The sequence below is a fragment of the Podarcis raffonei genome, chromosome Z (genome assembly GCF_027172205.1).
Source record: "Podarcis raffonei isolate rPodRaf1 chromosome Z, rPodRaf1.pri, whole genome shotgun sequence".
Classification (NCBI taxonomy): domain Eukaryota; kingdom Metazoa; phylum Chordata; class Lepidosauria; order Squamata; family Lacertidae; genus Podarcis; species Podarcis raffonei.
In genome coordinates this window covers 11,238,690-11,262,182 of record NC_070621.1, presented here as the reverse complement: position 1 = coordinate 11,262,182, position 23,493 = coordinate 11,238,690, and the positions used below count along the sequence as shown (strand labels likewise).

Here is a 23,493-nt window from a genome sequence, read left to right as displayed (position 1 = left end):
GTTTCTAAGGTGTTTCGTAAATAAATAATGATAGTATAATAATGAAATCTAGGTACATCAAAATAGCATTTGTTGCTTTTATTACACATTTGCATCATTACAAGGATAATCAGATAATATATTAAAATCCCTACTTTGATTTATATACAAGACATGCTACATCACACTCCAAACTTTTGACACACATTGTATGTTAGGAAAGAAATAATGAGGTAATAAGAGTTTTTAAATGTATGATTTTCACTGTTCCTATAACACAGCCTTATTCAACTGGTGCCCTTCAGATGTTCTGAGTCTAGCTCTCAGCTCCAGCTAGCATGGCCAATGGTTAGGAGTGATGGGAATTGTGGTCCAAAACATCTGGAGGGCACCAGGTTTGGGAAGGATGTTATAATGCAACATGTGATAAAATAATCTATTCTGGAAACTTACCTCAGCAGAATACTTGAATTCAAGTTTCTGCCATGGACTTTATTTATAAATATAATTGCATAATCACCTTTCAATATGTATACTTGGCAATAATAGTGAAATATGGCAAATACAGTTTTTAAATTTCACATATTCTCTCTCAAAGGTCACAATCTCATGTCCAAGGGCATTTAAATAAGTTCTATATCTATATCCATCATTTGCCTGCAAAATTGGATAGTTCTTTTTGTTGTTGCAATGACTACAGAGCAGGTAATGACTCTAATGGTACAAAATAACTTGAAACCAATAAGCTATCATTTAGGTGCAAACGTATTAGTGTTGGTTACAAAAGTATACAGTGAACAAGTAACATCTAAGATGCTTCTAAAATGACCAGATGTTTAACCGAAAAATGCTGAAACTGTTTTGTTTATGAGAAATATAGCTGTGTGGTCAGTTATGGATAATGCCTAGTGCATTAATAGTGAATATAACAACCAGGACTGTTTGTCCTGTACAAAATGATTCATTGTTAAGTTCTAAGAGTGCTTTGAGACCCAAGAAGAATAGGGGATTCTATTTGTGCTGGGCACAGTGTGGACGCTTCAAAGCAGACACTACGCTCTCTCAATATCTAAAGAAGTTTAAATTAGGAACAATCTAATATACCTGTACTGGCTACATAGTTTCAAAGGATATTATTTCCTGTGTCAAATGAATTTATTATTTTTAAAAGTCTTGCTGTACAGTTTTTAATATGTCCAGTATTTGAGAATATATAAAACATACAAAAATATTCAGATGATGTGGCAGTATTTTTAGCATCTCAGCTTATCTACAGTCCGTTTTACCTGATAACTCTTAAAAAAAACCTCTTAAGAAAAAAGGAAAAAATCATTTTGTGGTGACATTCTTAAAATCTTGTTATTTTGGTTCTGGAACGATTCTTGGAAAATACAATATACAAGTCCTCTGATTAATAGCAGTCCATGTACAATATATTACATTCTTTGCTGGTGCAAAGATGCGTTCTGGATAGCACACAAAACTGTTATATAAAAGGCTTGAGAAGTTCCTTTCAGTGGAATGTGTTGGGATTAGGTCTGATCATCATGATAACCTTCTTCAGTGAGTATGAGCCTCCACGGAACTCAGCCCAATAGACACCATCTTGGTAGCGACTTCGGTAGTGTCCTCCTCTGTACCAAACACCATTGAGATTCGAGTGTGCACATGCATTGTACCACCATCCCCCTTTCTGGTAATGAGCACAGTTACCTGTAATAGAAATGTGAATATCACTCTATGAATAAATGGATGAGTTAAATTTTGTGCTTTTCCATTTGCAAGGTTCTTGATGCTTCTGTCTCTCTTCAGAACAAAACCTCAGGACATGCAGCGAACTTGGCAGAGGAGGAAAGATTGGTGGCAACTACAGATATGGTTCACTACAAAGTCAGGTCAAAAACTGGGGCTCCTTGGTGTGTGGCTTGTATTCCTTGGTTGGGCTTTTCTGCCCTTGACAGTTTCAAGTGCATCAGCTCCACCAGTTGCTTGTTGGTATGTTGCAACATGACTGGCTACTGGAACTACTTAGCAAGCTTCTAAAGGTAAAGGTACCCCTGCCCATACGGGCCAGTCTTGACAGACTCTAGGGTTGTGCGCCCATCTCACTCAAGAGGCCGGGGGCCAGCGCTGTCCGGAGACACTTCCGGGTCACGTGGCCAGCGTGACATCGCTGCTCTGGCGAGCCAGAGCCGCACACGGAAACGCCGTTTACCTTCCCGCTAGTAAGCGGTCCCTATTTATCTACTTGCATCCGGGGGTGCTTTCGAACTGCTAGGTTAGCAGGCGCTGGGACCGAGCAACGGGAGCGCACCCCGCTGCGGGGATTCGAACCGCCGACCTTTCGATCGGCAAGCCCTAGGCGCTGAGGCTTTTAGGAAGCTTCTAGGAAGCCTAAATTAGGAGTGGACAGAAGGTAGATCTTGATCTGCTTGTAGATCTCTAGGTAATTGACAAAGCTTTCTTACTCCCAGTTGTTTAACAACAGAGAAGTGAAATGACTCCCCCACCCCAGTTATATTGCTGAAATGAAGGAAGCTTGGGACAGTCAAGCTTTGGGATTCTTGTGTGGAAGGACTGTGAGTGCCATCCAGTTTCAATGACGCAGAACAAATTCCTGGGCTCACAGTTCTTTAATTCTAAGTGTATGTCTTTTCTCACTAGGGTTTGCTTGGTGGGCCCCAGGGTTTCCAATAAAAACAAAATAGATCCTGCAAGCCTGAAGTCTGCCCATCTCTGGCTTGAGCATCTTAGGCAGTATAATATCTGGATAGGTCTCCAGGCTGTTACCTCTCCTGCCATGCCTGCTCTACCCTCAGTTCCTTTTGGCTGTTTTGTCTCACCCACTTTCCTGCCTATTTTGCTACTTCTAGAAATATAGAAGCATGTCAGATGGACTGCTTGCAGAATGCCTGGGAACTCCAGACAAGGATTTGGTTAAGAACTTATATCTGTAGTTGTACATTTGGTATGTTCCTGACATCCAGAATAATATATTTTTTCAATTTTTTTAATATATAAAAATAAAATGTTTTCATATACATTTTTATGTGCCTTCACATAGAGTTCATAGCTCATTTTAATTTTTAGTACCTGTGTATACATCATGGTCTCTGTCCAGTGTAGTGAATTGCTTCCCATTGTGCCATGTGAAAGAGTCTCCAGCATTGCCGTTGTATCGGCCCAGTCGCAACTTGTAGTATTCACTTTCTGGCTCAAGTCGGAAACTGGCATATTCAGCAAACACTTTCCGGCCTGACCAATCTTCCATGGTTATTAACAATTTGTAGTTGCCTTGATTTGTCAGCCAATAAATATTTTCTAAGCCCAACCAGTACTCTCCATCGATATTACCGAATCCTTGCTGTAGAAGAAAGAAAATAAAAAAGAAAATATGAATTAGCACTTGGCATTGATCTTTTGTAACACTCATACAGTGTACTTAGCTGCAGTGAGATTGTGATGTTTCTGGGCTGACAATCTGAAAATCACCATCTGGCTCTGAACTGTGGGTCATTTTCCAAACTTAGTAGATCACTGGCTTCCTGTGGATGTGTGCCTACCTCTTTGAGTTCATGCCCTGCTGCTTCTTTCTATGTTAGTTAAAAAAATAGTCAAAGAAGATTCCTCCCTCTTTTGGTCCATGAAAATCTAAGCACACTTCACACTTCATCTTTATATCACGGGAGTCTTATTTCCGATGGCTTATTCCCAGGTTGCCTGGTGGTGTGTATATCTTGGAACCCAATGTGTAGGGCCAATACTGTTGTTCTTTTCCTCCCAAACATTGTCCTGCCACGAAAGGGGGATAAAGTTTGGGAGGCAAGGAACCATGTCATTTGCACCAAAGACAGGGCTCCAAGATGCTCACTCACGCACTGACATTATTCTCTACTGGAGTGACATCAGAAAAAGTCTCAGGGAACCAGCCATTAGAATAAGGTGTGAATTGCGTCTCTGAGCTTATCCTTATATTAAACTATGTGTTTGAGCCCTCAAGGGTCTTGGACCTCAAACCAAGTTCTGCAATGGATGGCTTGCCCTTGCACTTTTTCTGGAAAGCTATTATCAGGCACAAAGGACCTTTTTGCTGCTCCCTGCAGTCCAAGCCAAATAGAATTATAGGATTGGAACTTCTTATCTTTTCCTTTTCCATATAAATTAGCCTTTCCATAAATACTTAGAGCACATGCAAAAAGTAGTAAGCAGCTTACTACTACAGATCTTTCATGGTCTTGATTGCGTGCCTTTAAGTTATGCTACCAGACTCCTTCACCTTCATTTCAACTCCATTCTTCACTTTGACTTTAATCGACCCATCTGCAGTCCCTATCTGCAGACTGCCTCTTTTGACTTAAATACTGCCAATACTTCAAATTGTGTGGTTTCTTGTTTCCTTGTACATTCTAATCCTTTTTAAAAACCAAATCTTTCTTTCTGATGGTTGTCCCCGCCGTATTATTTATTGATAACACTCAAGATACCAAATTCCTAGGAGAATATTGTTGAAGTCCAGCTGAAACTATATGATTAAGAGGCCCAGGGAGAATTGGTCCGTGTTTTGCTGCCTTTGACAGCGACATTTTAAATAGTTCAGGTACTCCTCCTTCTGTCATGGATGTAATCAAGTGCCCTAACTACTTCAGGTAAATTCTTGTTGGAAAGACTGAAACATGAATTCAAATAATGTTTCTTAGAATAAAAACTCACAGTTGTTTGTCCTAACCTTGTAAGTCTCCCAGTTCCTGAAAAAGTTGACAGATCCATCCAAACGTCTCTGAATGACTGTCCAGCCACCAGGATCTTGCCGTTGATCACACCAGACCTGCATCAATCGGTTTGTATTTTCAGGTTTCACAAGATATATGGAACTGGTGTCATGACCATCTTCTAAAGCTTGCAGGCAGTCTCTCCAAGGACCTTGTTGAAAAAAGAAACATGTCCATAACAAACACAGTTGCACATATTTCCAATTTGTTTTCACTTCCAGATTAGAATTGAATTTTTCTTTCTTTGTGCTGTTTCATACACAGTCATACACAGAGGTAATTAGTTCACCAGACTGAGCATCCATATTTCTATGCAGTGTGGACTGAAAAACAATTGTTCTAGAAAACCGTACTTCATAAAATAATTAAAGTTCCATTGAAAATCAGTTTAGATTACATAGGTGTAGGAGAAGATGCAGTATCCTATAGTGAGCCAGATTGGAGCAATATGACATTCTGTTGCTGAGAGTCCTTTATTTGTTTATATGTTGACAGTCTATAATGTGCTTTTCAGACTATTAAGTATGCCTGTCTGTGCAACCACAGCATAGAATGCATGACATATTGAGTAAAACCATGCTAGTCTTTTGATCTGTCAGCTTTGGATATATTTAATTAGCCTTGGTTGCTGTGGTCCTCTAAAGCATTTTGTTCATTAAAATGCTGTAGTCAGCAATTGACTGATTCTAAAATGTGAAACAGCACAATCCATTCTGCATGGGAGGATGGGGAAGTTCTTATTACTGAAAGCAGTTGTATCAATATGAGATGTTGCCTCTTCATTGCTAAACAGCTTCTTGGATGGGGAGAATTGGCTCTGAGAACAGGTGTTGTGTGGTCTGTACCCAAAAGTTGAATCCCACTCAATCCTGAATATCCCTTCAATAGTAAAAGTTTCTCTCTCATTGTAGTCCTTTCTGCAGGAATGGACAAGCATCTTCACCACCAGAAGGATAAATCAATCAACAGATTGTCCTCTTACGTTGACTTAAGCAACATCATTTCACATCCTCTGTGTGCATAGAGCTATAATCTGTATGAGCCTTCTCCTGCTGAGAGGTACTCCCTGGCAGAATTAGGGAAGTGCACACTAACAATCCTGACGGGTCAGTTTTAGAAGTTTGGGTTGGGATGCAGGAGGTATTTTTCAAACTTCGATATTTTTCTGCAAATGTTTGGGTTCTATTATCTGTAGAGATATTTTCTCACCCTCCCTACCTTCACCACCCCAACCCATTTAGGTTACCGAGATGCCCAAACACAGATAACCCAGTTTAGAAGTATGAAGATAAATTAGATGCTCTGCTATTTATTGCCCATCCCAAGTGAGGTTTTTTAAAAAAAAGTCTAGTTTGTCTGTTTGGCATCTTGTTTGTGTGTTTGCTTGTTTCTCTTCTGAACTTTGAGCAGGAATTGTTTGGACACAATTTTACTTTTTATGTTCAAACTCCAGCTCCTGTTTTCAAGAGGGCCGGGAAAGGTGCAAAATGCACTGTAATGCAACACGTCTCTTGAGTGCTCATCTTGGAAGCCTTTATTCTATTTAAGGCCACTTTGCATGTTGCAAGCTTCCTACTTTGGGACAGCTGTGCAAGAAACTACTTGTCTACCAGACTGAACAGATGGCAGTTGGAACTTGATTAAAATAGTTTTTGTTGTTTTTACATCTAGTTAATATATATTTATTTAAAATGAGTAGCATGAAAACTTCTTATTGTTATGAATTGCTTACTGTTTCATTTTCTTAGGGCAATAATGAAGGCATTAAGATGCAATTGCACCAACCAACAGATAAACAGTGCATATGTCTTCCACACACACACACACACACACACACACACCCGCTCTTGAAACCTCCACAGAGACTGTTAAAGTTGTCTTTGGCTTCCTATGCTGTGAAAGGATTTTACAGCTGAACTGCTTGCCAGAAATAACATTGGCATGGGAATTGATAATGGTGTCAGCTATGTTGCAAGAGAGTCATAGACATTTGTATTTTCAGAAGAGAAACTAGATTTAACCTTGGGCATTTTGCACAGGATCTGATGACTTTTATTTAGCATCCTGAGAATCTCAACAGGTTTTATGTGCAGAGATATAGGCACCCAAGCTGTTTTCAGACTAATCCCAAGGCAAGTCAGAACCCACACCTGTGATATGACAATGGCAAACCTTCGCTGCAGTGCAAACTATGCTGTAGTCTATTGCCTATCAAGGCCCTGCAGTGAGAGAGAGGCCGAAAGGCCCAACATATCGGAAATTTAAACTTGCCCTGGGTGTTGTGCCAAGGGCCACAATTGGTCAGTTGGTCCCGTGCCCAGGGGAACAACCACTAATTCCTGCCGCCATTGGCCAATTTGGTGGCAGGAGGACGATTCGGCCTGCAATAGGGCAGTTCACAAGGAGGCCCGGGGCCCTCCCGCAAAACCAACCGCCTGAGAAAGGGTGAACAAACTTTCCAAACTACTGCATACCTCTGTTGGGAATCTGTTCACCACTTTTGCACTACTTGAATTTGCTGCTGTTCTAGTGGACCTTGATTTTGGAAGAGTCTCACTTAAGTTAATCTGCACTGGTGCAATATGCAATAAGGGATGCGGGTGGTGCTGTGGTCTAAACCACTGAGCCTCTTGGCCTTGCCAACAGAAGGTCGACAGTTCGAATCTGCAAGATGGGGTGAGCTTCCGTTGCTCTGTCCCAGCTTTTGCCAACCTAGCAGTTCGAAAGCATATCAGCGTGAGTAGATAAATAGGTGGCAGGAAGGTAAGTGGTGTTTCCGTGCGCTCTGCCACTCGTCATGGTCCTCTGTGCACCAGTAGCGGTTTAGTCATGCTGACCACATGACCCAGAAAACTATCTGGACAAACGCCGACTCCTTCGCCCTGAAAAGTGAGATGAATGCTGCACCCCATAGTCACCTTTGACTGGACTTAACTGTCCAGGGGGTCCTTTACCTTTATATTAGTACCCACTATAATGTGCTTATAGTAAAGTAATACTGTGAATCTGGTATTTCAAGGCACCTAGAGGTATTTTTCTTCTCAGCTGTAGGACAGCTGTGTTCTACAGAATAATGAAGAAGTCGTTTTATTTTTTAAAAAAACTTATCTCCATGTTTGGGATAAATGTTAAAATATGTGCAACGGTATGCAGAGAATGATCTATGTAGGCTTTTATCAGAGATATTATAATGATATATTTCTTGGCAGCAAAAAATAGATGTCTCTATGGGTGGTTAATAAGATGCATGCTTATATCCATATGCCAGTCGAAATTTATAGAATAATAGTATCTTACGAGTTGGAAGGTACCCCAGGGGTCATCTAGTCCAATCCCCTGCAATGTAGGAATGTCAGCTAAAGCATCCACGACAGATGGCCACCCAACCTCTGCTTAGAAACCTCCAAGGAAGGAGACACCTAAACCACCTGAGGGAGACTGTTCCACTGTCAAACTGCTCTTGCGGTCAGAAAGTTTTTCCTGATGTTTAGTTGTAATCTTCTTTCTTGTAATTTGAAGCCATTGGCTTGAGTCCTACCCTCCAGAACAGGAGATAACAAGCTTATTACATCTTCCATGTGATTCCTTGCTTGTTCTTTTTAAAAAGCCACTTGAACCAACTTTGAGTTACTACATTTTTTATAATTTGAAGCTTTAGCAAGTATTTATCTCTACCATCATCACTCCCAAATCTTACAGATGTTGTGTTCTTAGAGTCCAAATGAACAGGAAAAATACAGATCCCCCCCTTGTTTGTTGTTCAAATTAGAATCAGTATTTTACCAGGCTTTCATCAACGGCGAAGCAAGATATAGATTGCAGTCCTGCTGCCAGTCAAAGGATGTTTGACGTTTCACAAAACAGTACAATGGATGCTCAGGTTGCGAACATGATCCATGTGGGGTGCACATTCGCAACCCGCAGCGGCGCATCTGCGCACGCGCGGGTTGCGATTTGGTCTTCTGCGCATGCGCGACCGCCGAAACCCAGAAGTAACCCGTTCCGGTACTTCCAGGTTTTGGCAGTCCGCAACCCAAAAAAACACAACCTGAAGCATCTGTAATTTGAGGTATGACTATATAAATGCTGCTGTGCCAAGAGGGGGTGGTGGCATTCAAGGGGCATGCTGCAGGCAATCATGGATTTGCAGAGTCTGAAGCCTTTTGTTCTTCTGACATGGCCGCAAAATTGGCCCCAAAGCATGTCAGTCTTTTGACTGGCATTGCCATTCCTCTCCCATTGGAGTCAGTGCGAGGAAACATAAAAAATTCTACCCCTCTACCTTGATGTTTAGCAGTTGCGCTGCCTTGGAATCCCTACTCCACAATTGCTCTATTTGTTTATTAAATCAAATTTAAAACAAAAAGACAACAGGCGCTAATAGTCACAAGAAGCAATACCGTACCCAAATACCATATTTTTTCTCAGAACATGGGAAAGAAAGCCATCAGAGAACATAAAATTAAACATTACATCCTAGGTAGAGTCATCCTTTCTTGAGGAAAACTTAAATTGCAGTTGAACATCTACTGGATGCCCTGCATGTTATTCTATTCAAACTGAGGGTGTGCCCCACAACACTCGCTTACGGCAATGCATTTTAGGGTAAGTTCTTAGCATAAAGTACTTTTTAGGATGCTTCTTATCAGAATGCTGTGATAGCCTTCAAAGAAAGGTTCATCAGGCATGGATAGTTTACTTTGTCATATGTAACAGAAATGCTTTTTATGATTAATGTAGTAATATGGCCTTCTTAATGAAAATATAATAGTGCCCCCCACCAGAACTCTTTGAGTTGTATACCCCTGGTCTACAGCTATATTAATGGAATGTTCTATGAACAATATTGCTTAATATGTATTACTATACATGAAAAACAGTGGGCCTTGTTACTGTAGTTTTTCTTGCAAAGTTACTTGATGAATGGAAATAATGGATGGAAGTGCTACAGAGGGTGCTACAAATACCACATTCTGACTGAGTTTGCAGTTGTCATGTCTTGGAGAATATTGTCATTTTCTAGTGGTGCTCTTCAAAACTCATAGAAGGCAGAGCGTATTGGTAGCATCCCTTTGATAGTGTTTGCACAGAATAAAAGAAAGGGCCACACTAGTTTTATTTCTAAGATGTAACTGAAAATAAAATATGTTGAATTTCAGCTACAAAACTAAGATGGAGAATAAATTCAACATAAGAGGGTTGCACACCGCAGTTAAAAAATAGTAATGTAAAACAGCATACTATATTACATACTGGAACCTCTCTTTTTTCTCTCTCCTCCATATCTTATTTAGAGTTAAGGAGTTTGTTGCAGCTGTACTTCTTGTCACATCATTTTTTAAAAAAACCAATGTGTCTATTTTGCAGCAATTTAATGCACTGTATGTGCACTGGGAAGTTGTGCCTAATGCCTATAGAGAGCTGCCAGAGAGAGCAGTGTTTAAGCTTATTTTTACAGGAGAATATATTTCTGCTGAGTTTCATCCTGCAATGCTCAGCATCTTTACAAAAAAAATGAATATTTGTATTCATTGGATGAAATTTCCAGACTATCTATTAAAGCAGGCGGTGGACATCATAGTTGCACTTGAATTTTTTTTCCAGGCAAATTTTGCAATAGATAAATTCCTTTTTAGAAATGCTATAATCTCAGTTCATTCTTCCTATCCCCCTTTCCCATTGCTGATGTTTAAAAAAATAACTTATTTAAAAATGGTGGGGAAGATAAATTAATCAGATAGAGCTTTGCAAAATTGTTAGTTAAATGATACTATAGAAGGGCTTTAGGAGCTCTGCAGTTTATGATACATTTCCAGCATCTCCCTTGGAGCCAAGGACGTTTTCCATGACTGAATAAAGGAAAATACAGTTTTGTAGGTACTGCATTCAGATCCAAGTTCTTTAGAGTGGGAAGTAGGTGTCCCTAAGGAGGTGCTAGTAAGTTGGAAGAGCAAATTATTCTTGGTCCCCTGGCAGTATGAACAGTAGAAAGAATCTGTAGTAATAAGGTAATTGTTTAATCTCTCTGCAGGGGTGCAACTCTAGCTCCTGCAGGAATAACACAGTTAGAAATTTCCTGGGTAGGTGGGTTGCATCCAACTGTTTCCAAACCTAAGCCAAGGACACTATCCTTAAATTTTAGGGAGGGTTAGGTGATTTTCTTAACATTTAGAAGCTTCATTTTGTTAAGAATTGTGAAGTTTGCCTTGGAATGATGTTTTTTTTTAAAGGTTTGCAACAACAAAAATCACATTTTATTTCCCTATTCTATAAAATGTATTTCACACATTTTAGAAAATATATTTCACACAGGGTTACTTGGGCAATAAACAAAAAGAATTGAAAAACTGTAGTCCTTATGTAATAGGACTCAGAATTAAAACTGGTATCTTGCAGCTAATGATGCGTTCCTGTCAGGGATGCAAACAATTGGGAGGAAAAAATGTATTAATGCTATATTTTTGAATCTTGCGCAAGCAGTAGCAGACATCCTCTTGCAGTGCAACTATTATATTCTATGGGTTGCATCAAAGGATGAGAAACATGGTGAGATAAAAACACAGGCTGAAGCATATGCACGCTAGCAGGTCATCAAATGTATTGTAAGGAGCTCATACAAAGTTTTTCAGAGGAGCTTGTGCAAATGCAACAGTTTATTTGGCTCTAGGCTTGTTTTTCTCACCCAACATTCTTTACTAGCTCAAAATGGCCCTTCCATATGCAGAAAATGCTTTCTGCCAATGGAAGTGTGGTATTGGATTGAAGGTACAAATCTAGTGTTTGGTGCTGTGAATTCCTCCTATTTCTGAATAAGAAATGGTTTCTGTTCAACTGCTACCTTTTGGGATCATGGAGAAGAAAAAGTGGGGGAAAGCTCCTATCAACCATATAAACACCGAAATGTATTTTTATATAAATAGTACAGCCATACCTCGGGTTGAAGACGCTTCGAGTTGAGCGCGTTCGAGTTGTGCTCCTCAGCAACCCGGAAGTAACGGAGCGCTTTAGTTTCGGGTTTCACAGCTTGCGCATGCGCAGATGCTCAAAATGACATCACACGCATGCGCAGAAGCGGCGAAAAGCAACGCGCGTGTGCGCAGACGCGCCATCGCTAGTTATGTTTACTTCTAGACACGAACGGGGCTCTGGAATGGATCCCGTTCGTATCTAGAGGTACCACTGTATTTAAATTTAGGTATTATTTGTGCTGTGGCTAAGAAATATGCAATGTGTTATACCTGGCCACAATAATGGTCTTTTTAGATCTTGACATTAAATGATTGCAGAAGGGCCATGTGAATTCACCATCAGTAGTCCAGAGTGCTGTAGTTTTAGTTATTGACTGCATTCTTCCAGGACCTAGAGCAAATTTGTCTGGAGTATGGTGCTCTAAAAAACCTCTATTTCTATTCCTTGCCATGAAAACCAGTACTTTGCAGCATTAATAAATCATACAAATGAATGTAATTATAAACATTGCCTTGTAATTCTTTATTTACTACATGGCTGTTTTCAGTTTTGCCAGTCAAGGGACTAGCAGAACAAGGAATCTTGCAAGGCATTGAAGCCATGCCCTTGGAAATCTTATTCAGCCTGATTTCAACAGGCTACCCACTTTCAAGCATATTTTGCTAGGAAACTAGCAAGGGACTACATGCTTGCTTTTTAAAAGAAACTGGAAGTTGTTTATCTCAGGAAACTGAATTCTGCGACTTCTCTGTGTTCCCCTAGAATTGCAGCATACTCAAGACTGGAGTCAACTTAACCCAGTATTGCTTGCATAAGCCAGCACAAGGGGACTTTCCTCCCTCTCCTCCCCCCATGCTTCCCCCAAATATGCTCTGGAGAGTTGGGAGAACCCCAGAACAGCACATAGGAAGAGATCTAGCAAGCCATCTAGCAAGCAGAAATGCTTGTGTTGATGGAACAATTGTATTAGTGTATTGAATTCCACCCTCACAATTGTGCATATTAGACATAGTTTAAGGGCCCTTTTAAAATATAGTAACAGCTTTGTTCGTAGCTCTATTCAAATGTTTTGTTGTAGAATGAGACCATTTGGCAAGTAGTTTGACAAAAACGTATTACTTTAATCCTATCCACAGAAAATAATTTATGCAGTCCAAAAAGCAAGTCTAATAAATTATGGCACTACGAAAGCTACTCCTTTATTCTTAGTGACGTTCATGAGAATGTTTTTCTCCAGCACTACTGTCTGAGGCTTATGTGCAGCTTCTTTCCAGTTTTTGTTGTGGAACACTCTTTCCTGGCTCTTGAAAAATTGTATCCGCCACGTTTTATTTTCTCCTGGGATTTGTAAAGAAGTTTAAACTCACTGTGACACTATTAATGAAATTTTGCCCGAATTGTGTTTCTGTTGAATTTATGATTTACCACATATGTCATGTTGACAAAATATCTTTCTGTATATATCTTTAAAATATGATGCCATATTTCTCCCTCCCTCCCTCCCTCTCTCTCACTCACACACACACACAAACCACATTTGGTCCAGTTATGGAATTAAATGTTGAACATGTAGTGCTGTTGTTCTTACTTTGTCATAGTAATGATTATGTATAGATTTGCTTCACTAAATTTGGAAGGGTATTTCAGTATTAACAAAATGTGTTTACAGGTAAGATTTTATATCTTGCCTTCAGTGATGGGATAAATATAGATGTTCCCAGGTGGTTTTCCATCCAGGCACTTGTCAGATTCAGACCTCATCAGACTATGTTCTGGAAACTTTGATATGAATTTCTCATTTCTGTTTCCTAAGACCAAGATTATGATCTGAAAATACACATCATACTAAACTCTGTCAGAAGCCCCCCTTTTAAGCAACTACTAAGTTACTGAATTTGAACACTATGCTAAACTATAGTTTAGCAGTACAGAATGAGTCTGAACAAGATAGGGCTTATATACCCACCTCTTTTCCTCTGACATGGCCATGAGATTGGAAGGTTTTGCTTCCATTTTCAACTTCCAGTAGTTATGTACTTCCATCCAAATTAGAAACTGTGCCAATATTTACTATGGTTCAGGGAAACAAGCTAGCATAGTTAACTGTGTTTTGACATCGGCTTGTTCTTCAACCAGGGTGGCCAACATTTGGCCCTCCCGATGTTGTTGGACTCAATCTCCCATCAGCTCCAGCCAGCATTGCCATTGACCAGGGATGATCAGATTTGTAGTCTGGTAACAACTAGAGGGTCAAAGGTTAATACCCTCACACAAAACCATAGTTAACACAAATTATTGTTTGTTTGGGCACAGCCATAACATTCAGCTATGCTTAGTTGGAAATGGAAGCAACAGGTTGTATCTCTTTTTGGCTGTACTAGAAGAGAACAGATTAATGGGGAAGAATGTGAGTATCACTAAATCATAGTTTAATGTTACGTATGAATCTGACAATATGCCATGGTGGCAATGGGGAAAAGCTTAGGGCAAGTTAAAGTAGTGTTGGCTTTGTTTCTGCATGCTTCTGCATTCAGTCTTGATTGGCCTTCAGTATGAATATGCTCTCATCTGCTAAAAACCTACCTGGTGTCATACCAATGACAGTCTGATGAAACTGGAATTCAGCACAGCTTGATTCTTTTCTTTTGTTCCCATGTGCTAACATTCATGTGAATAGTCCCTAAGACTACAGTCTTTACACACATTCTAAGAAGTAATCCTCATTAAGCACTCGGAAGCATACTTTCAAGTCAATATGCATAGACTAGACAATAGGATGTTCCTATCTAGTCCAAATATCTTAAAATCCCTCACGCCGAGCAGAGCTACTGCTTCAGCTGGATGGAAGAAGTAACATGAACTAATGGGACCACATCACTTCTCAGCAGAGATTTGTGCAAGTAAATGCCTATGCCTCTCATGCAATTTCAAAACTCTATGTAGTCCCATCTATGCATATATCATTTATTTGATGTGGCTATAGCTTTGCGTGTCTTTTTAAACATTTGTTTATGAGATCTTGCTGCCTAACTTTATTCTTCCCCTCATGCTTCCACTTAGGTTCCTCTTATGGGCCATGATAAAGCCAAACTATTGCCTCTTGTTTATTAGTGCTTTCAGACTGTGTACAGTATATGGCAAACGATTCTCTGATGAAATTTTGCGCTCCTCTTCTGAGTAACACAATACCCAAAGATGCAGTCATCCAGAAACCTGTGGCTGAACAATGTAATGCTTAAGTACTTTTTTTTTTTTTTTTTTTTGCTTTCCCCCCCTGCTTGTAGCATGACTTTTAACAATGGACTCAAGTATCAATAACAGGGAATTTTTCTTCTTGCTACTGGTATTAGAAACAGTGTTTTACCTGTTTTTTTATTTTAATTCTTTAATTGCTGCCAGGTTGCTCTATTTGATGTCATGTCATAGCCTGGAGCAAAGGTTTCTGGCCAAGTTATAATCCATTTGAAATCAAGGAGTTCATAATGGAAAAACTGATAATAACAATAATAACATTGCTATTTGGAGTGAGGTCACCTTTTACCACTAACCATTCCCTTAGTAAAAACAATACTAGCAGAAAACACAACCATGTCTATTTAAACATGCCTGCTTACAGCCTGGTTTCTTTGGGCCAAAAGAGCCATGAATAGTCTTTTTGGTTGTTTTACTTTTTTTAAGTAACCTCTGAAATGGTCGATGCATTAAAAAAATAAAAGTTATGACTCCTTTTTAATAAACCTTTTTATTTGGTTATTTTATGCTGTACATTAAAGGACCCTGGAATGTTTACGAGGCTTAATAAACTCTCCAAATCATCCTAACCCAATATTTCACAAATGAGTTGATTATTTTTTCCTGCCCTTGCTATATCCTCCCACCTGTCAGACTGTTTTATTTGGCTGTGTGTGTGTGTGTGTGTGTGTGTACAAGGGGTGGGGAACATGAGGCCCTCCAGATATTGTTTAACTCCCAACTTTCACCACTCTCAGTCAGCATGGCCAACATCTGGGATTGGTGAGAGTTGTAGTCCAGCAACATCTGGAGAACCACAGGCTTCCCACCCCTAGTCTGTATAAACACATACTCTTACAAGATGAAAAAGGTAAACTCATACAACACTGGATTGGATCCATGCTAATCTAGTTGAATTTAAATAAATGGGACTTAATTTTCAAATCATGAGTAACTTGTTCCAGTGATTTTGATTGGATCATTCTGCATCAACTTGAAGAACTAATTAACTTACCATTGCATATAAAAATTATGGAGCATAGGACCCTTGGCAGACCCATGATGACAAGGAGATGCAACCTTGTACTCAGAATCGCTATAGCAGGGATGGGGACAATTTTTGAGCCCAAGGGCTGCATTTCCTCATATGCAGCTATCCATGGGCTACGTACCAGTTGTGAGTAGGATCAGAGCCAACAAGTGGGTTACATTGAACCCACACAATAGTTAGAGGTGGCTACCCATACACACCCTACATCTCTCCAGCCTGGCAAGAACTACACATTATCAAAGCAAAGCAAGCTGCAACCCCTGGTTTGGACATAACCACTAAGCTGTGGATAATGGTTTATTACCCTTGAACTTTAGTGGGAGGAAAACAACTCAGAAAGGCACATTATTGGTAAATCATTATTGTTTACCATAACATGTGAACTGGGCCAAGACAGGTGCCTACAATTTTAATATTTCATCCCTTGCATAAAAGTGTTTTTCTTTTGCCAAGTGTTTTTAAATAATTAATTTGATTCCGTGTTGGTCATTTGTTATGTATCATATTATTTTGTGTAAAGATTTTATTGTACACCACTATTATATTTTCTATGAGTTAATGGTTTATAAAGGCTCATATGAATGAATGAATGAATGAATTGAATGAATGAATGAAATACCAAAATTTTCTGCATTGTAGGTGTGGCAACATGCAAAGCATCTTTAGAAAATAAGCTAATCCCATCTTTATCACAAAGTATTGACATGTCAAATCCTATTATTTTAAAGCAAGAATTTAAAATGTATAAAGCGGTTTCATAGCACTATCATTTGCTCACTTCATGCCTTTGATACTGACCTCAGTGATCCCATGCCTATGCAGCAAAATGAGGCTACTGAAACGTTAAGGATGTCAGTTGGATGTGACAGGGAACAAGGTGGAGTTGGATGAAATTGGCCTGACCTGCCCCTCACAGCTTCTGGTATTCTGGAGGGAGGATTAAGGGCAGTCCAGAATGCTCCACAGTGGCGTAGCGTGGGTTGTCAGCACCCGGGGCAAGGCAAGTAATTTGCGCCCCCTAACCCATGGATTTTAGCACTCGAGTGCGAGCGCCCCCCCCAGATGTTGCGCCCGGTGCGGCCGGCCCCCCCTGCACCCCTACGCTACGCCACTGATGCTCCATGCTTTTAAGAAATCAGTCTGATCTGAAGATAGTGAGCAAAAACTACACCTCTAGCTCCAGGGCTTAGTTGTCTTGCACTGTTGCACTATGGATTTTTTTCCAAAGAGCTCAACCCTGCCCTGCCTGATAATTCTCATAGGTCCCCATCTTGTTATTGCAGCTGGGTGTTTATCTCACTCTTTTAAGCTCTGAGGTGTCATCATTACAACTTATCCACAATAATGAGATTGAGACTTTGTTTTATAAAGCTGTTTAGGCATTAGTGATATTTAGGTATATTGAGTACTCCACTTACCTGATGGTTTGTCAGTGGAAGTTGGGATACTGGTAACTGAAGACATGGTTGGGAGAGTCGGTGGTAGAATCTTTAAATTCTGGTCACTCTGGATCTCATTGGTGGATATTTGGTTAATGATACGATTGTAAGTGGGAGGCTGGTAGACTCGATTTGGTGGCTGTGGAGGTTGTGGGATTGGTTTAATGGAGGGTGTTCTTTGGCAGTACTCTTCTAGCTGTGCAATTATTATAGACTGGTTATTAGCAATGGATACCAAATGTTGGTACTTGTGCTCCAGGTCTTTGTATTTATTTGCAAGCTGCAACATGTCAGCAGTCTGATTCAGTATCTTATTTTCCAGTTGGGAAAGTTCTAAAGCATTGTCCCGTTTTCGGATGATCTCATGCAGCAGCTGCATGTACAACTGGGTGACCCGCGAGTTCATGTTGCGGCTCTCTTTTCGTAAAAGCTTCACCTCATTAACAATTCCTCCATCTACCTCCACCAGCTGCTGGAGGGTTTCTATTTGCCTCTTTTGCTTTAACAGCTCATTGTTCAGTAGCTCTAGTTCTTGCTTATTTACCCTGTTTTCAAGTACTTCGGGTTCCTTTGAATTAACACAAATCGCACCCGTCACTTTCTGCTGAGGTACAATGAAGGTATAAGTGCACTTGTCTTGTGTGTCGCTGGAGCGCTTATACCTGTTTGTGTAAATGAATTCTTGCTCCTCTCCCTCATCGCTGCCTTCGAAATCTTGGGTCTTGCTAGCACGCACTCCCACAATAGCCATTAGCAATAAGCAAACTGCTGCCTTCATGGTCCCTTTATTTTTGAATTGGCTTGTATGAAAAGCGCTTTGTGATCTGTTTTAAATATGAAGTACATACACAATATTAAATACCCAGTAATAAATCACAGCAAACAAAAAAGCAGTACTGTTCTACAAGGCAGTAAATGTGTTTTAAAAATGGTAACTGATCCTTAGAAATACGTCTTTATTTAAAAGTATGAAACTGTTGTTCAAAATCAAGTTAGCAGTTAGGCAAATTTAACCAGAAGGTGGTCTTTGGATGAAGCAATTTTCCAAGTTGCTCTTCATCATTCTCCCAAAGTTGATAAACAGGCAAAATTGAGATGGCTCACTATTCCTGGCTGTATTTTGGCCTTTGCTAATCTTGATTTGTAGGTGTGTTGCCTTGAGAAGATGTTTTGCATCTAATGACAGTATCTGGAAAGTCAGCACAGATTTGGCTTTTTCACATATCATCACAACTGCCTGAAAATAGCCAATGGTCAGTAATACAAGTCGTGTGTTACTGTCCTGGCAATCTTAAGCAAGAAAAAAACACACACCCCAAAAAGTTGTTCTATTGGCCTTCTAAAAAGAGAATGGACAAGGTTGTCATAAGCCTCATTATCTGTAGTGACTAGGTGTCTCCCTCGTGATGGGGGAAATAAATAAATATGTATATACAGACAGCATGTTAGTAGATTACAGATTCTTTTGAAGTAAATAGTAACACCCTGGGCTTTGTTCTGATGATTGCTTACATCTCTCCATCTCTCCCTCCCTTGCTCTCTCTGATATGTAGTTTGCTGGGGTCAGCAAACTTTTTCAGCAGGGGGCCGGTCCACTGTCCCTCAGACTTTGGGGGGGGGGCTGGGCTAATTTTTTAAATAATAATGAATGAATTCCTATGCCCCACAAATAACCCAGAGATGCATTTTAAATAAAATGACACATTCTACTCATGTAAAAGCACGCTGATTCCTGGCCCATCCACAGGTCGGATTTAGAAGGCGATTGGGCCGGATCCAGCCCCCGGCCCTTAGTTTGCCTACCAATGCAGACTGAATGGCTGTTTACAACTGTTAGAAGCAGAGATAGAAAGAGCGCCCTGCACAACTCTGTTTAATGTTCGTGGGAATAGCAGGCTGAGATGAGTGGAAGAAGTGGTAGGTGAGAGCTCACTGGTTGTTGTTTTACTAGTAAATTGGGATAGATTAGCTTCATACAATGCCCTCTTGTCCTATCAAAGACTGAGTAAACCCAGGAGGGCCAGGAAAAGTTGGAAAAAAAGTTGCTCCAGTGCTTGGGCTTCTTCAGGGAGAGCCCTCAGTCTGATTTGATAGATGATTTGAAATAAGAGGAGGCATTTTGAAGATGTCTCCATATTCTGCTCTTCTGCAAGAAAGATAGTCATTAGACTGAGTGAGGCAGCCACCTCACATGATTGATTTTGGATGTTATTAAATGGCAACAAATATTTAATTGCTGTGTTTTTATTGCCAGGGAGAGGCATGTGTGGGGTTTTCTGCCTCAAGTGCCAAAATAACTTGACCAGCCTTGTTTACTATAAATCTTAATTAGGTTGGGTGGAGGAGTACAATCCGGTGCTCTGCCTCAAGAAGAATATATTGTGACAGATGTAGTGCCTGGTGCCTTCAGTTACTGAATGCTCAGTTTTACTCATTGCTTCATTTTCATTTACTATGGCTTACAGCAAATGAGTAAGTGTACTGGTGGCCAGTGATAAAATGGTGGTTGCTTTGTTCCTCCCATGGACCTCCTGCTGCCATTCTATAACAAGCTACACAACAAGTTTGTTTAGTGTTAGCTGTAAAAATGGGCCCATGGTTTGTCTTGCTCAAAGCAAACCATGAGCTGTGTAACCATGGTGTAGCTCCCGAGCTAGGTTCAATTCTAATGTTCTGCAAAGTTCAGTCCTAAAGAAAGTCTTTAAAATAGTGAGCATTTAATAAAAATGATTTGAGGGGGAAATTATAGTGAGCATTGGTTCTATTTTCTCTTGATGTGTATTGCAGAGTCCTTTGGCGGGAATATCTAGAAGTAGCACCCCAAAATGTTTCTGGGTTCCCAAGAAAACCTCTCAGATTGATTATACAATTAAATTTCTATTCAGACCTTTCGGAAAGCCTACAGCAAGGTAACAGCAGTTTTAAAAAAGGAAATACAATAAAACAGAATACTCAAAATATCTACTTAATAGATGTGAAGATTTTGTAATGCCTAACTAATTCCCAAACCAAAAGCCAATCCAAATTAGACAGCACTTTAGTAAGTACTTGAGCTCAGACTATGACGACATCAAGAAAGGATTTCTAGTGTTAACATAATGCATGATAGAACTGTATGACAAAATTCTTTTGTGAAAGGAAGAAGGAACTGTTATAAACTCTGTGTAGTCTTTAAAGCAATGCCAGTCAAATTCTTGAAGAAATTTGAAGCATAAATTAAAACTCCCTCAGACAGCTTTAACTTGCATTTGCACAGTGGGTCACACTTGGTGACCCTGGCAGGCTTCCAGCCCTCTTACTTTACACAGTTGAACTATTCTTGAAAATGTCTTCAGCATAGTAGTTGTTAAAAAGCAGGCTCGGGGGTGGGAGTGAGGACTTGCTTCAATGTATAGCTTTCAGGTCTTTCTTTTCCCTCTTTCTCCTTTCAAACCCTTATTCAACATGACTAGAATCTCAGTTTTTCTGTTGAAATTCCTTCATGTTGTATTTTTACAGTGTTTCTCCATTTTAAGAGTAGGCTAGCATAAAGGCCATAATGCCTTTATGTTCTAGTTTTGCTGCAACAAAAGCTCCTCCTCCAACAACAACAAAAGTGCCCAGATAAAGATCATTTGCATGAAGATAAGTCATAATATTAGCAATGATTTTACTTAGATGCACTACAGCAGCAACTGTTGCTATTTCAACCACTGGTAATTTATGTAGCATTTTATATGACAGTGTTTATGTCCCTTTGCTGTGCCAGCTTTGCTGATGTTAGTGCCATGGGCCCCTTGGCTCTGACATGATATGGCGTGGAGGAGGAAGAAGGAGCAAATGGGGGACTGGAAGACTGGCATCCAGGAATGAAGAAGAGATGTCCTCCCCTTGTGACTCTAGATGTGAGAGAGGGAGAAGCAGAGCTGCCAGCTCTCCCCTCTGCTCCTCCTGAAAAGTTTCTCATCAGGGAGGAGGGGAGGACTTTGGCCAGCAAGAAGAAGGATCTGAACAGAAGGAGGTGGCAGCCAAGCTAGAGGCAGAGGTGCAGGACACAATCTTGTCGCCAAGAACTAGATGGTGCCTTTGAACGTGAGATCAGATGCACCCAGCCAAACAGCACACTTTGTGCGTGTTGCAGAACTATAGGACGAACAAGTCTTCTGAGTGAGCTCACCCTGCTTCATCTTTAAAAGCTTTGTGGGAGGGGCATGTCAACTGTTGGGACATATTCATAGGTTTTGTTCTATTGTGAACCTTGCTTATGAACTTTGGAATCTTGACTTCTGGCCTTTGTGCTTGCTGCTGAGCCTGTACTGCTATTAGCCTGAATAAAGATTTCTTCTTTGTTTACAAGTAAGAGTTGTTATCACTGTACTTTGGGACAGGAGCCTGACAGTAAGAATGGTTGTTGCTATTTGTATTTAAAGATGGGAAACTGAAGCTGAAAGTGACTTGTCCAAGACCACATAGTGAGTTTATAGCTGAGGTGGAACTTTAGCCAGATCAGATTTCAGCTCCATAGCCACTCAACCCTACTGGCTCTCTTTAACAGTTCTACCTTTCACCTTTCCTTCACACATTTTTTTAAAAGCACATTTCATGCTCTGAATCCAAAAGAAAAAAAACCCATGCCTTTGAACTTGGTTTACTGGTTTGGAGAAGTTCTTTTGCTGTTGTGTTTTAGTGTGGAATTTTGAGTATGCTGAAATCAGTGCCTGAGCTTCCATTAACACAAGTAGGGCTGGGATTTCTTCTAACCATCTGGTCTTGGCTATTCAAATGGCTGGCAAAGGGGTAAGAAGAGTGAGGCAGTAATGGACCTTGCTGTGTTTACTCTTAAAGCATTTGTTCAACTAATTGTGTCTCGAGGGGCACAACTGAAAATGTTCTTATCTAATAAGTAGAGGGGAAACAAGCTTCCAAAGAAAATATATTACTTTTCTCCCCTGTTCCTGACAAGGAAAAACAAAACTAGATATTTTCCTTGGCACTTCAAGTTACAAGTGAGAAAACCAAGACTCACTGTGGGAATTATCATGTTGCACTGTAAGGCTTTTTTACATATACTTTCAGCTTTTAAGTTATAGCATGTTTTGCTACTTTTGTTAAAGTTGCAAATAAAATTTCTTCAAGTTCTATCAAATTATCATTGTGATGCTAGATAAAGTTTTCCTTCCTATGCCAGGACCTCATTTATATTATATTTGTAGCTCAGTGCAAGTTAAGGGTCCACCAGCCAGGAGAGGAGAGTACTTTATTTCTAAATGCTAGAGAGAATAAAAAACAGAGCTTTTTTCAGCCAGAACTCACCAGAACTCAGTTCCAGCACCTCTCAGGTGGGCACCATTGCCTTTATAAGAGAACCAAGGAAGCATTCATGCTGAGTTCTGGCACCTTTTTCTAAAAAAATAGCGCTGATAATAACTATATGATAACATTTAGCAAGAGCTCAGATCGATTGGACCCCAGACATTTTGCTATCCCAAGGGGCTATATTATACGATTTGAGGACAATGTCCTAGAATCTTTAATGGTGTCACAAAGCTTGCACTGACATACCCCTCAAAAATATTCTTCATCCCCAGTAATTTTGTGTGTTGATTATACAATTAAGACTAAAATGCTTGAGATAATATGATGTTGGAATAGTATGTTATTTCTGACACAAGAGACACCTCCTAGGAACCTCCCCCCACCCATTGAAAAGCACTCTGCCTTTTATGCAATTTTTCGGATACCCTTTTTGTTTTAGATATTTTTTCATGGGGAGATCAGAGAGAAAGTACCACCTCAGCTTACAAATCTGTGTGTGCATGTATATTATAGATAGATAATGCACATCACATGTACAGCAGCCTGCACTTACTCCCATCCCTTTGTATTTGGCTTTCAGGTGGTAGCTCTGTTGGGAACCTTTTTGAAGACCAGACCTGATGCAGTTTCAACACAATTTTTTATTTCAGTTGCCCAGCATCCTTGTAATAATGATGCTGTCACATAGCCAATCACATTTGGCTAGGCAATACTACTTCAGAGGCCAAACAAAGCTAATTGGGATTGAGAGCAATGTTTC

The 23,493-nt window shown here is 40.1% G+C and overlaps 2 protein-coding genes across 11 annotated transcripts in view; one reads left to right on the top strand and one right to left on the bottom strand.

Annotated features, from left to right (window-relative positions):
* RALGPS1 (Ral GEF with PH domain and SH3 binding motif 1) overlaps positions 1-23,493 on the top strand; it is a 216,473-nt gene that overhangs the window by 100,722 nt on the left and 92,258 nt on the right. The window lies entirely within an intron of this gene.
* The window catches only part of ANGPTL2 (angiopoietin like 2), a 28,522-nt gene continuing 5,947 nt past the window's right edge, over positions 919-23,493 (bottom strand). The window contains exons 2-5 of the mRNA XM_053374847.1: positions 17,418-18,262; positions 4,706-4,899; positions 3,073-3,343; positions 919-1,692 (exon numbers count right to left, since the gene is read on the bottom strand). Of these exons, the coding sequence (XP_053230822.1) occupies positions 1,493-1,692; positions 3,073-3,343; positions 4,706-4,899; positions 17,418-18,216 (1,464 nt within the window). The 5' untranslated portion in view covers positions 18,217-18,262 and the 3' untranslated portion in view covers positions 919-1,492. The remainder of the gene's footprint in view (positions 1,693-3,072; positions 3,344-4,705; positions 4,900-17,417; positions 18,263-23,493) is intronic.